We start from the raw sequence: 14,845 nt of genomic DNA, 5'->3' as shown, positions 1-14,845 counted from the left end.
AGCTTGTGCCAAAGTGGGACTATGGAGGCGTTGTGACGCTCGCCAGGCACGCTTGGCATCTTGACATTTCAGGGGGAGACCTTTGCCTCTTCAGACTTGTCGAGCGATAGATTTCACGCAGATGGATTCCATTCGGAGGCACAAAGCGAGGAATGTCGTCTGTACAATGCGCCAGTGTTTCCCCGGGAATAAAGCGGCCCTTTTTCCCCCTCGGTTGCCGCTACACACAAAAAAAGGAACGTTGTGGGCATTGCGTAATGTTGCGGGTGGAGAATGTCAGGAACGATATGGTGATGGAAACCCACGTCCTTTTGCTAATTGGCGTTTCTGCCCTCTCGGTTTCCTAAGGTCTGGATTCATTGACCCGAAAACCAACATATAGGTGATGATGTTTCCGTGAAAGCTCGGTTGAAAAGGCGGGCAAATAGAGAGTGATAGCTCCCCATGGAAATGCTGTGAACAATGGCTTCTCTGTGGGTCTGTCGGACTCTCTTGCTTAGGATGAAAAACGGAGAAAAAGAAATGGTGGATATTAAACCTTAAGGACTGCCGTGTTCCCTCGCTACTTCGCTTTTCGCAGATTTGCTGTTTCGCGGTTTTTTGCCTCCTGCCAATGATGGCGTGTGGAAGGGGGTTTCATCCTCCCCCAGCCAATCATAAAGAAAGAGATATATGTAAATCATGGCATTATAGCTCCTTCCTTATAGCTAGCAAAAAAAGGTGTGCAGTGCCTTTAAATCTCTCCTTGCTTCTTCCTCATCCTCAGAATGTGATATATATACATATACATATTCATATATACTAGCCGTCCGCTACCATGCATTGCTGTGGTCCAGTCTATGTGTTTTGTGTGTGTAAAAGGTAAGGTAAAGGTTTTCCACTGACATAAAGTCCAGTCGTGTCCGATTCAGGGGTGTGATGCTCATCTCCATTTCTAAGCCGAAAAGCCGGCATTGTCCATAGACACCTCCAAGGTCATGTGGCCAGCATGACTACATGGAGAGCCGTTACCTTCCCGCCGGAGCGGTACCTATTGATCTACTCAGATTTGCAGATGTTTTCAAACTGCTAGGTTGGCCGAAGCTGGGGCTGACAGCGGAAGCCACGCCGCTCCCCGGATTCGAACCTGCGACCTTTCAATCAACAAGCTCAGCAGCTCAGTGCTTTAACTCACTGCACCACCGGGGGTTATGTGTGTATGTGTGTGTATATATTTGTGTATATGTGTATATATGTGGTTTTGCATATGTGCTGTAGTGTCTTTTTGGCTTTTTAAGTCCCTTCCAGTATTTTCCAGTATTTTTATGAGTGATGGTCACTCGTCGGCCTGATAGGTGTCTTGTGTCCAAATTTGGTGTCAATTCATCCAGTGGTTTTTGAGTTATGTTAATCCCACGAACTAACATTACATTTATATATATACTAGCCGTCCCCTGCTACATGTTGCTGCGGCTCAGTCTGTGTATATGTCTTTTGTGTGTGTATATATTTGTGTATATGTGTATATATGTGGTTTTGCGCATGCGCTGTAGTGTCTTTTTGCTTTTTTGGCTTTTTTGGCTTTTTAAGTCTTTTCCACTGTGTTTTTCAGTGTTTTTATGAGTGATGGTCACTTGTCGGCCTGATAGGTGTCTTGTGTCCAAATCTGGTGTCAATTCATCCAGTAGTTTTTGAGTTATGTTAATTCCACGAACTAACATTACATTTATATATATACTAGCTGTTCCCTGCCACATGTTGCTGCGGCTCAGTCTGTGTATATGTCTTTTGTGTGTGTATATATTTGTGTATATGTGTATATATGTGGTTTTGCACATGTGCTGTAGTGTCTTTTTGCTTTTTTGGCTTTTTAAGTCCCTTCCACTGTGTTTTTCAGTGTTTTTATGAGTGATGGCCACTCGTTGGCTTGATAGGTATCTTGTGTCCAAATTTGGTGTCAATTCGTCCAGTGGTTTTTGAGTTATGTTAATCCCACAAACGAAAATTACATTTTTATTTATATAGACTAGCCGTCCCCTGCCACATGTTGCTGTGGCCCAGTCTGTGTATATGTGTTTTGTGTGTGTATATATTTGTGTATATGTGTGTATTTATGTGGTTATGCATAAATACACATGTGGTTATGTCGAAGCCTCCAGTGGCGCAGTGGGTTATACCGCTGAGCTCTTAAACTTGCTAACCAAAAGGTCACAGGTTCGAATCTGGGGAGCGGCATGAGGGAGGGAGGAGAGAGAGAGAGAGAGAGAGAGAGAGAGAGCATCCCTACTTTGTGGATTTTCACTTTTCGCGGGTGGTCCTGGAAAGTAACACCCGCGATAAGTGGGGGAACACTGCATTAAGATATTAAACATTGGTGCATTATAGGAGTCTACACCGACCTATAATGCAGTTTAGATGCAGCCATTGAAGCCAACAGCTGCCACTGCTTAGAACAGATATGTTAAGGACAATGGGATTAATGTTGCTTAGGGGTAGGTTAAGGGTGCTTCAATGAGTCTGTTCCAGGCATGGGAAAACTTGGGTCCTCCAGGCGTTTTGGACTTAACTCCCACAATTCGGAATTGTGGGAGTTGAAGTCCAAAACACTTGGAGGACTCAAGTTTGCCCATGCCTGGTCTAATCCGTGATTACGTCTTGATCTCAACCAGGGCTAGCTCTTACACAGCCTTTAGTTGTTGGACTTCAGGTCCCATCAGTCCCAGCTGTTGCTATGCTGGGACTGAACTCACCAATGTCTGGAGGGCTGCAAGGGTCCCACATCTGTCACATCAAACCAGGCTGGTCTATTCCAATTGGAGGCTGAGAAAAGTCTTTGCCATCCGTTGCTGCCTGATTTGAGTTGTTGTTGTTGTTGTTGTTTTATTCTGGAGGTTCCAGGGATTGAACCTGAAGCCTTTGGGTGATTTTGTGACGGCAGCCTTCCCATTTCCTACACAACATGACACCGGTTCCTGGGCCTTGTTGGTAGTACACACTTAGAATGCTATGATCCCAATGGAACTGCCGTGGCTCTTTCTTATAGATTCGTGGGATTGCTAATCTGCCGAGAATCTGCCTGTTATAGATCAGCTTTCCTGTGGCACAAAGTGATAGGCCCTCAAGTCTGGGAAATTCAGTTCTGGGAAGTGGTGGTTCTCTCTGTAATGAAACTGGCCTGGAAAGTACAGGGCTTCAAGGCCAGTCGGGAGAGCCAGAAGTAGCAACAGCGGATAAGGAATCGAGTGAAGAACTGAGTGAGAAATCACCTGTAGCTACGGAGATCAACAAAAATCTTTGTGTACAAATTAGAGCTGAAAATATATTATGTTGTTCAGAGAGATTACGTGGGAAATTCATGTGAGACGTAATGCTTTCATGGGTGTCTATTAAACAAAGTTGTTTACTTTAAGGGTAGTTCAGGCCACATTGTGTTAGGTGTTAGAGTGAGAAGCTAAGCCTGGGTTCTCTGGTTTTTGTTTCAAGTCAAGCCTTGTTTTCGGATTTAATGTATCCTGAAGGTATTCTGTGTTTTTGTTCATGTATTCCTTTTCAAGTTTTTACTAGTTATACTTTCTTGCTTATGGACTTATTATGTTCCTCTCATTTCTGGCTGTTCCGGACTTTGTGAGACATTTGGATTACTGTTTCATTATCACCTGTCACTAGACCTTTTTGGATTATATATTTTGAGTTTTAATTGTAATTGTTTATTTGATATATGTGTGTGTGGCATCGAATTGCTGCCTGTTGTAAGAATGCCTTGAGTGCCCTCCAGGGTGAGAAAGGCGGGATGCAAATATGGTAAATAAATAATATATATATAGGCTATAGAATCATAGAGTAAAAGATCCCAAGGGCCATCCAGTCTGACCCCTGCCAGGCAGGAGGACCCCATCAAAGCCCTACCGATTGATGTCCCTCTAGCCTCTCAGGGAGTTCTTCCTAATATTAAAGTGGAATCTTTTCATCTCCTGCAATGTAAATCCATTGCTCACTGTCCTTTTTTATGCTCTGACATGTATCCCAAAGGACAAGTGATGGTGTTGTTGTTGTTGTTGTTCCTGCTGTTGTTGTTGAGTCAGCTGAAGACGGGTCATGGGGAGTTCAGCCATCGCCCAGTAAACCAGACAATGTTAAGCCTCCAGCAATACAAAACCGGAAAGGAAGTAGGGCAGCAGAGGAGGGAGAGAGGGAGGGAGGGTCTTCAGTTTTGGTCCGTCTGCAAAGAGGGTCAGAAGGCATTAACAGAGCCAGATCAATACCTGCGGAGCGCCCCAGTTGCACCCGACTCTTCCCGAATAAATAGCATGATGCAATACGATGTTTGTTCCTGGATTTGTAGTTTAATCGGCTCTCATTTAACTGGCACCCATGGTTGATGAGGGATAAATGTAGTTTCTGGTTGCCTGAGAGTTACTCTTAAAATCATAGCTGTGGCGCATGAGACTGGTTGTCTTCGAGAAGTAGTATCTCAGTGATGGGTTCGTAAGTGACGATAGTTAGCTATTCTGTATCCTCACGGTCTCTATCATGTAATAATAGAGAAGCTAATAGTAGTATACTGTTTTAAGTGCAAAAAACAAAGAGTGAATACCTTAAAAACACAATCCAGAGCAGAAGAGAAAACTGGCGAAAGAAGGCTCTCCATGGACAGTTCCTGGGGAAAATTGAGAGCCAAATTGACAAAGAAAAAACATGGCTATCACCACTGAAAAAGGAGACAAAGGAGGGCCTGATTCTGGCAGCCCAAGAACAAGCCAGCAGAACAAATGTCAACAAAGCCAGAACTGGAAAGTCGACGACAGATCCCAAGTGTAGAATCTTCAAGGAAGCAGACAAAAGGATACATCACATCCTCAGCTGCTGCAAGAAGATTGCGCAGACAGACTACAAGCAGAGGCATAACACCCTTGCTCAGATGATTCATTGGAACTTCTGCCACAAATACCATCTGCCTGCGACAAAGAACTGGTGGGATCACAAGCCGGAAATAGTTACAGAGAATGAACACGTCAAGCTACTCTGGAAGTTCCGAATTCAGACAGATAGTTATAGAGCACAATACTCCTGGCCTCATGATCATGTTAAAAAACAAAGTCGATGTTGCAGTCTCAGGTGACAGCAAGATTGAAGAGAAACAACTGGAAAAGATGACACGATATGAGGATTTAAAGATTGAACTGCAAAGACTCTGGCACAAACCAGTAAGGGTGGTCCCAGTGGTGATCGGCACACTGGGTGCAGTGCCTAAAGACCTTGGCCTGCACTTAAACACAATTGGCGCTGACAAGAGTACCATCTGCCAGCTGCAAAAGGCCACCTTACTGGGATCTGCACGCATTATTTGCCGATACATCACATAGCCTTAGATACTTGGGAAGTGTCCGACATGTGATCCAATACAACAGCCAGCAGAGTGCCTGCTGTGGACTCATCTTGTTATGTTTCAAATAATAATTATTATTATTATTATTTATACCCCACCACCATCCCCCTGAAGGAACTTGGAGTGGCTCACAAAAGCACTCAATGCATTATTGCATATTGCATGACTTACATGTAAATATGCATCTGCTGCATTTCTGCACATTGTATGACTTACATGTGGATATGCGTCTGCCGCATTTCTGCACATTGCATGACTTACATGTGGATATGCGTCTACTGCATTTCTGCACATTGCATGACTTACATGTGGATATGCGTCTGCCGCATTTCTGCACATTGCATGACTTACATATGGATATGCGTCTACTGCATTTCTGCACATTGCATGACTTACATGTGGATATGTGTCTGCTGCATTTCAGCACATTGCATGAATTACATGTGGATATGTGTCTGATGTCTATCTGCACATTTCGTGACTTAGATATGGATATGCATCTCATGGATTTCTGCACATTGCATGACTTACATGTGGATATGTGTGTGATGCCTTTCTGCACATTTCATGACTTAGATATGGATATGCATGTGATTCATTTCAGCACATTGCATGACTTAGATATGGGTTTGCGTCTGCTGCATTTCTGCACATTGCATGAACTATATGTGGATATGTGTCTAATGCATTTCTGCACATTGCTGACTTAGATGTTGATATGATTCTGATGCATTTCCGCACATTGCATGAATTACATGTGGATATGCTCCTGGTGCATTTCAGCACATTGCATGACTTTTTTTTTTGTCGTGTCAGGAGCAACCGCTCCTGTTGTGAGAGAATTGGCTGTCTGCAAGGACGTTGTCCAGGGGACGCCTGGATGATTTTTGATGTTTATCATCCTTGTGGGAGGCTTCTCTCATGTCCCCGCATGAGGAGCTGGAGCTAATAGAGGGAGCTCATCCACCTCTCTCCGGATTCGAACCTGCGACCTGTCCTGCTGGCACAGTGCTTTAACCCACTGCACCACCGGGGGCTCCTTATTGCATGACTTACACATAGATATACGTCTGGTGCTTTTCTGCACATTGCATGAGTTACATGTTCATACACAAAGATATAAAATAGAACAAGTACTCAAGCAAAATCACACAATAACACCCGATGGTCTGTGTCGACCTGAAATACAGTAACGAAAGCAAATAGCGACAAAAATGGATTTGCCTGCAGATGCATCATGAGACTGATGGTGCATCTCTACACTGTAACATTAATATAGATGGACACCACATGAAGTCCGGCACTCTTTGGCAGAGAAGGCTAAAGACCATGTAGAACTATAACTCCCCAGATTCCATAGAATTGATCTATGGCCATTAGCCTTTTAATCGCAGTGTGTGTGTGTGTGTGTTTCTATGTGGCTGGGGTTCATCTTAATGACTGAGACCGCCTTTTGGGAAAGCATCCAGGAGCCTAGACGCTATAAGGGCCGTGAAAGAGAGCGTTGTGGCCAGCTTGAGTCTATAGCCGCATTGAGTGCAAAGGAAAGGCTTTCGGCTCTGGCTGAAAGGTTTAATTCTTGCACACACTCAGCCATCTGTATCGAATTGAACATCCTGCCCGAGAGGCCCTCGATCTGAACTTTCCGGAAACGGTCCCCCTTTTAAAAAGTTTAATAACTTCCTCCGCTGCTGGAAAAATTCAAATCGAGGGGCACAGAGAAAGAAACTCAGCAAAAAGATACTCAACCGGCTGCACCTCTATAATGACCGAGGCCCCATCTACATGGTCATATAATGCAGTTTCAAATGCTGTTATATGGTCAGTGTCGCCTGCTAAATCTATGAGTTTTCTGGGCTGCCTGGCCATGTTCCAGAAGCATTCTCTCCTGACCTTTCGGCCACATCTATGGCAGGCATCCTCAGAAGTTGTAAGGTCTGTTGGAAATGAGGCAAGTGGACCGTACATATATCTGTGGAATGATGTCCAGGTTGGGAGAAAGAACTCTTGTCTGTTTGAGGCAAGTGTGAATGTTGCAGTTGGCCACCTTATTTAGCATCGAATGGCCTTGCAGCTTCAAAGCCTGGCTGCTTCCAGCTTGGGGGGATCCTTGGTTTAGATACCTGTTGAACAATGTCCAGGGCAAACAACAACAACAACAACTCCTGCAGATTCCAATCAGCATGATCTCCCAGCCAGAATAATCAGACTACTTAGTTGCTGTGACTTTTTTGGGCTGTCTGGCCATGTCCCAGAAAGGCCGTCAATAAATAAATAAATAATCAAGTTGGGCAAGAGTTCTTTCTCCCACCCTGGACATCATTCCACAAATATATAAACCCCATTTTCCTAGTTTCCAACAAACCTCACAACCTCTGAGGATGCCTGACATAGATGTGGGTGAAATGTCAGGAGAGAATGCTTCTGGAACATGGTCAGACACCTGGAAAACTCACCGCAACCCAATAATAAAACAGCATTATAATGATATATATTTTATATATTACTAGTTGTATTGTATTGAATGCCTTAGTATTATTACATTGCAATATTATTATTGTTACATATTATTATATTATATTATTAATATTAGCATTATAGTGTATTATATTATATACTTAAAAGCAAACCAATCCAAATCTCAGGTAGACTGGGCCTGTGTCTGGAGGCTCTACTGTATAATACTGTATTACTCTCAGGTAGACTGCACCTGTGTCTGGAGGCTCTACTGTATAATACTGTGTTACTCTCAGGAAGACTGCGCCTGTGTCTGGAGGCTCTACTGTATAATACTGTATTACTCCCAGGTAGACTGCGCCTGTGTCTGGAGGCTCTACTGTATAATACTGTATTACTCTCAGGTAGACTGTGCCTGTGTCTGGAGCTTCTACTGTATAATACTGTATTACTCTCGGGTAGACAGCACCTGTGTCTGGAGGCTCTACTGTATAATACTGTATTACTCTCGGGTAGACAGCACCTGTGTCTGGAGGCTCTACTGTATAATACTGTATTACTCTCAGGTAGACTGTGCCTGTGTCTGGAGGCTCTACTGTATAATACTGTATTACTCTCAGGTACATTGCGCCTGTGTCTGGAGGCTCTACTGTATAATACTGTATTACTCTCAGGTACATTGCGCCTGTGTCTGGAGGCTCTACTCACAGCAATCTTATGTGGGGATAGATTACCATTCAAACTTAGTCTAACCAAGTATGACTCCAAGGCTGAAACTCTGCCTGTCTTCCTCCTGTCCCTTCAGATTCATGCACTGGGAAGAATAAGATATTATATTTTTGGAGGCAGCATCCATGATTCTTTCTCTTCACTTTGGGTTTGATGTTGTCCTTTTGCTTCTGTTTCTGAACAGTTCTGGAAGATGCCAGTGCAAAACGGGGGCCACGGGCCTGAAGTGTGCCCAGTGCCAGGAAGGGCACTCCAAGTTCAACGGCACGACCTGCGAACCTTGCCGGTGCAACAACCACTCTGCGAAATGTGACCCTCGGACAGGTAAAAATGCAAGGATCCCATTGAGGTTTGAGGTGGCCATTGATTTTTCATTGTGTGAGAGGAGCGACTTGAGAAATTGCAAGTCGCTTGTGGTGCGAGAGCATTGGCCGTCTGCAAGGACGTTGCCCAGGGGACATTGCCCGGATGTTTTGACATTTTAACCATCCTTGTACTTAGGCGATCCCTCGTTGTCCGAGTAGGATAATCCTCCAGGGTGGGTCCGTAGGTGACTCTGCAGCCCTATTCTTGATCTGCATCTTTTCCTGCAGTCAGGGCACTGGTTTCCAGGTGGAAGGCGGTCCTGGTCAGGGTTGGCTTGATGCGCCTTCTTCTTGGCACGTTTCTCTCTTTTGTCCTCCATTCGTGCCTCTTCAAATTCTACAGCACTGCTGGTCACAGCTGACCTCCAGCTGGAGCACTCAAGGGCCAGGGCTTCCCAGTTCTCTGTGTCTATGCCAGAGTTTTTAAAGTTTGAGCCCATCTTTAAATCTCTTTTCCTGCTCACCAATGTTCTGTTTTCCATTCTTGAGTTTGGAGTAGAGCAACTGCTTTGGGAGATGGTGGTCAGGCATCTGGACAAGGTGGCCAGTCCAAGGGAGTTGATGGCAGAGAACCATCGCTTCAGTGCTGGTGGTCTTTAATATATAATAATAATAATTTTATTTTTATACCCCGCCAAACATCACGCTGAGGACACAGAATGAGGGTTCTAAATAGAAATAAATATGAATATAAATATTAAACAGACTCATAGAATAGAGTTAGAAGGGACTCTACCATGGTACTGGGGAAGAACAGAAAGGAAGGAGAGAAGAAAGGAGGGAGCGGAAAAGGGAAGGAATGAAGGAGGGAAAGGGGGAAGGAAGGAAAGAGAGAAGAAGGGAGGGAAAGAAGGAAGGAAAGAGGGAATGAAGGAAGGAGAGAATGAAGAAAAGAAAGAGGTACTGAAGGAAGTAAGAAGAGAAAGTAGAAAGAAAAGAAAAAGGGAAGGGAAGGCAGGAAAGAGATAAAAAAGGAAGGAATGAGAGAAAGTAGAAAGGAAAGAAAAAGGGAAGGAAAGGCAGTTAAGAGGTAAAGAAGGAAGGAAGGAGAAAAGGAAATAAAAAGTGAAAGAAGGAAGGAAACAGGGAGGGAAGAAAGGAGACAAAGGAAGAAGTAGAGAAAGGGGGAAGGAAGGAAGGAAAGAGAGAAGGAAGGATGAAACCAAAGAGCGAAAGAAGGAATGAAAGAAAGAGGTAAAGAAGTAAGAAAGGAGAGAAATAGAATCATAGAATCAAAGAGTTGAAAGAGACCTCATGGGCCATCCAGTCCAACCCCCTGACAAGAAGCAGGAATATTGCATTCAGATGACCCCTGACAGATGGCCATCCAGCCTCTGTTTAAAAGCTTCCAAAGAAGGAGCCTCCACCACACTCCGGGGCAGAGAGTTCCACTGCTGAACGGCTCTCACAGTCCAGATATCTACCTCTACTTCGAAAATTCTTGCTATAGGCCACAGCAACGTGTGGCAGGGCACAGCTAGTAGCTTTATAAACAAGCACCGTGGTATCCCTACAGATGTCCCGGTCCTCAAACGCTCTGTGCTTCATTCGGAAAAATGCTGCACTCGCAGAGCTCAGGCGGTGTTGTATATCCTTGTGGGAGGCTGCTCTCATGTCTCCTAATGGGGAGCTGGAGCTGACAGGGAGCTCATCCATCCTCTCCCCATATTCGAACCTCTGAGCTGTTGGTTTTCAGTCCTGCCAGCGAAAGGATTTAACACATTGCACCACTGTGGGCTCCTATAATCCTGTATTCATCAGCACTCTCACAGAAAAGGCACCTCTTTAAAACTTTCCAAAGATCTCAACGTTTGGAATATATATCTGAAGAGTTAGTCATCAACACCAGGAATAAAACCTGAGATATCTTCCTTCCTGCCTTTTGTCTCCCAAAGATTGAACTCGTCCCCTCCTCGCCTTCTAGTTTTGCATTTCCATTGCTGTTTACATGCAACCTAGTGGTTCATTGCTGAAAAGGTCTGCTATGAGTCAATTCATAGCCAAAGCTTAAGGCTACCAACTTCTTCCTCTCTGTTAGTTGCAAAGATGCTGCAAGATCCCTTTGTATATTGATATGCCAGACTAACAGGGCTCTCTCTGCCTTTGAATGGTTTCAGAGATGTGATTTGAGTGCCCCCTTGTGGCCACCAAAACATCAGAATTTAATTTTTCTTTTTCTTCATTATTATTTATTTTGTATCAGAAGCATTGCATAAATTAGTATAAAACTGATAAAAATCGAAGGCGCGCAGGCGGCTAAATATCTTTTGATCAAAAACGGGCAACAGCAACGGCATTGTCTGTAGCCTCCAATAATTCTTCCTCTGCACATGAGGCAGGACATAGAGGACAAGCATACAGATGCGGAGTTGTCTGTTCTGCTCCACAGTCACACAAAGTGTGGGATTCTTTTAGGTTGTGCCATTTTGCCAGGTTGTCTTTTGATCTGCCCACTCTACTTTTGATCTGCCCACTCCACCCCCTGCCAAGAAGCAGGAAAATTGCATTCAAAGCATCCCCGACAGATGGCCATCCAGCCTCTGTTTAAAAGCTTCCAAAAACGCTATATATGCCAATAAAGGCTTATTGGATTGGTTGACTCAGAACCTGAAAAGCTTCCAAAGAAGGAGCCTCTACCACACTCCGGGGCAGAGAGTTCCACTGCTGAACAGCTCTCACAGTCAGGAAGTTCTTCCTAATGTTAATTTAATATAAAAAATAAGGGAACCCCAATAAGAGAAACTGATTGGACGAAAGTGACAAACTACCTGAAACAGAAGAGTGGAAATACAATAATATAAAAGGAATAGAGAATAAGATGGGAAAAAAAGACAAGATACAAGAAAGAAGAGGAAAAACCACTCTGAAGATACTTAGGAAGTCAACAAAGGATACACACACTATCCTTCTCCTGGTTTTAACTACTTTTTTCTTTTTCTTTTTTCTTTTCCTTTTTCTTTCTCTCTTTCCACTTCCCCACTTTCTCTCTCTCTCTCTCTCTCTATCTATCTTTTATTTTTTTCTTTCTTCTTTGTTTATTTTTGGTTTTTTTGTGTGTTATTGCTCTCTCTACTATTATGCATTTTTAATGAAATTTTTCAATAAAGATCATTTTTTTAAAAAAGGAAGTTCTTCCTCATGTTCCGATGGAATTTCCTTTCCTGTAGTTTGAAGCCATTGTCCCATTGTGTCCTAGTCTCCAGGGAAGCAGAAAACAAGCTTGCTCCCTCCTCCCTGTGACTTCCTCTCACGTATTTATACATGGCTATCATGTCTCCTCTCAGTCTTCTCTTCTTCAGCTTAAACATGTTCAGCTCTTTAAGCCGCTCCTCATAGGGCTTGTTCTCCAGACCGTTGATTGTTTTAGTTGCTCTCCTCTGAAGCTATGTGTCCATTGAACACATACCTCCTTGGATATGACAGCAACCTTCCCTGTCTACAAGGATACAAATATTTGTGTGTGGGTGTGTTTTGATATTTTGAAGCAAAGCAGTGATAGGTACCTGCTGACTTAAAGCTGCAGTTTGTTCCCTTTCTGGGAAAGCCAGGTCCTGAGCCAGGAAATCCAAGACAGTGGCCAAGTTTGGGCATCATGCTCTGGCCTTCCTTCATGCCACTCCGCATTTGGATCTCATTCCTGTACGATGACACGGCAACCAAACTTGCAAACTTGTGCTCTTCTTCAGGGCAGTTGGTCAAACATCCACATTCACTGAGGTCGAAGGCACGGGAAAGGGGTCAAAACAGGAACAGAAAATTTTCCAAATGGTGTTATTTTCTTCTTGTTTGCTTCATAGGCACCTGCCTGGACTGCCAAGGCAACACCGAAGGCGCCCACTGCGAGAAGTGCAAAGGGCAGTTCTACCAGAATAACTCTCATCCCCACGAGTGTCTCCTTTGCCCCTGCTCCACCGTGACGTCCAGCGGAAGCTGCCGGATACGTAAGACAGGCTCCCAAATGCACATATTGTTGCCCAGTGTCAATATCTGGAGGCTGATGCCTCTCGTATCACCAAGAGAATGCATCTGTTTCAGAACTTAGTCCCAACTTTAATAATAATAATAATAATAATAATAATAATAATAACTTCACAACCTCTGAGGATGCTTGCCATAAATGCAGGCAAAATGTCAGGAGAGAATGCTTCTAGAACATGGCCATATAGCCCGAAAAAACTACAACCCATTGATTCCAGCCATGAAAGCCTTCGACAACATGGATACATTCCAAATGTCATTGAGGAAACATGGGGAAGAGAATTCCCTCAGCCTATATGAAACTAACTAACTGCTCCTCATTGAGGACTTGTGACTTGGGCAGTGTGGGGTTAAATTCCAAAAATGGGGATAGCACTATTTTACTTATTCAACATTATTTACATCCTTTCCCCTCAACGAGTTGAAGGTTGAGGTTTAAATAAAGTGGCAGAAAGAGAACCAAGAGGGGTCTGCCACCGAGAGACAACCCTCTTCTGTGTCTCTAGTTGTGCCTTGAGATTGGCAAATCATGGACAAAGGAGTGACCGGCAATCTCTCTTCTTACACAGTTCCCGGTGACCGCTCCCCGACTTGTGACAAGTGCCGGCCTGGCTACACCGGGCCCCTCTGCAACCAGTGTGCCAATGGCTACTACAGCTCAGACAGCATCTGCGTCAGATGTCACTGCAATGGGAATGTCGACCCGATCCGGACGCCGAGGGTCTGCAAGGTCGAGACGGGAGAATGCCTCGGGTGCCTCTACCACACAGCGGGGCCGCGTTGTGAAACGTGCCAAGAAGGATACGCCAGACTCTCGGAAGAAGGGAACTGCACCAAGAAAGGTACAAGTTAGAATCATGGAATCAGGGTGTTGGAGGAGGCTAGGAAGATTAAGGGGCAGGCAGCAAACAACCATCATGGTACTAACATTTATCCCACATAATGATAAATAATAATAAAACTTTATTTATATACTGCTCTATCTCCCCGAGGGGGACTCAGGGCGGTTTCCAAGCAACATCACCAAAACAGATGGCAGTACTGGTAAGTGGCAGGTACTGGCTTGTTCAGTAGACTCTTCTCTACAGTTCCATTTTGGCAGGAAGCCAAAAACAGCATAACATAAAATTTAACAAAACAACATAAGCATAAAATTATCACAATTACACATATATATTAAAAAATAATCCTGCCTGTTCAGAGCAATTAAAAGGCCGGGTTGAGGCTAGTGCAACTCAAAATTTGAGGGGACTGGGAATTAAGTACAGTGCTATAACAGGCTAACTGGAATAGCAAGTACGGGTCTGTGGCTGCTCATTTTCAGGGCCTATTAGAGGGATGACCGAGGTAATAGGTAGGAAGCATAAGGCCATATTCAACAATGTTTGGGGCTGGGCTAGAACTGACCATTCTTAAAGGCTTGTTGAAACCACCAAGTCTTCAAGCTCCTACAAAAGGAGGGGAGGAATGGGGCCTGTCTTATTTCCCTTGGAAGGGTGTTCCAGAGGTACATTATAATATTATAAACCGCATTGAGTCGCCGAATTAGGCTGAAAAATGCGGTATAAAAATAAAGCAAATAATAATAAAATAATAATATAATAAGATATTATAATTATATACTAATATTACATGTAATATTACTAATAATATTACAGTATAATGGTATAGTACAATATAGTAATATTTAATACTGATATTGTACTATGCTAATAATATAATGTATTGTGAAGTGACTGGTTTGATCTTGAAGGAGCTGGGGGTGGTGACAGCCAATAGGGAGCTCTGGCATGGGCTGGTCCATGAGGTCATGAAGAGTTGGAAGTGACTGAATAAATAAACAACAATAACAACAACATGTATATATACCTTGTAAGCCCCTCTGAGTCCCCTTCGGGGTGAGAAGGGTGGCATATAAATGTTGTAAATACATAAATAAATACACTGTATC

The 14,845-nt window shown here is 43.8% G+C and overlaps 1 protein-coding gene across 1 annotated transcript in view; it reads left to right on the top strand.

Annotated features, from left to right (window-relative positions):
- The window catches only part of MEGF9 (multiple EGF like domains 9), an 80,319-nt gene that overhangs the window by 59,336 nt on the left and 6,138 nt on the right, over positions 1 to 14,845 (top strand). The window contains exons 3-5 of the mRNA XM_060757313.2: positions 8,736 to 8,875; positions 12,714 to 12,857; positions 13,464 to 13,736. Of these exons, the coding sequence (XP_060613296.2) occupies positions 8,736 to 8,875; positions 12,714 to 12,857; positions 13,464 to 13,736 (557 nt within the window). The remainder of the gene's footprint in view (positions 1 to 8,735; positions 8,876 to 12,713; positions 12,858 to 13,463; positions 13,737 to 14,845) is intronic.

Source organism: Anolis sagrei, chromosome 11, assembly GCF_037176765.1.
Source record: "Anolis sagrei isolate rAnoSag1 chromosome 11, rAnoSag1.mat, whole genome shotgun sequence".
Taxonomy (NCBI): domain Eukaryota; kingdom Metazoa; phylum Chordata; class Lepidosauria; order Squamata; family Dactyloidae; genus Anolis; species Anolis sagrei.
The sequence above is the reverse complement of the archived record's forward strand: the minus strand, read 5'-3'. Positions and strand labels throughout refer to the sequence as shown.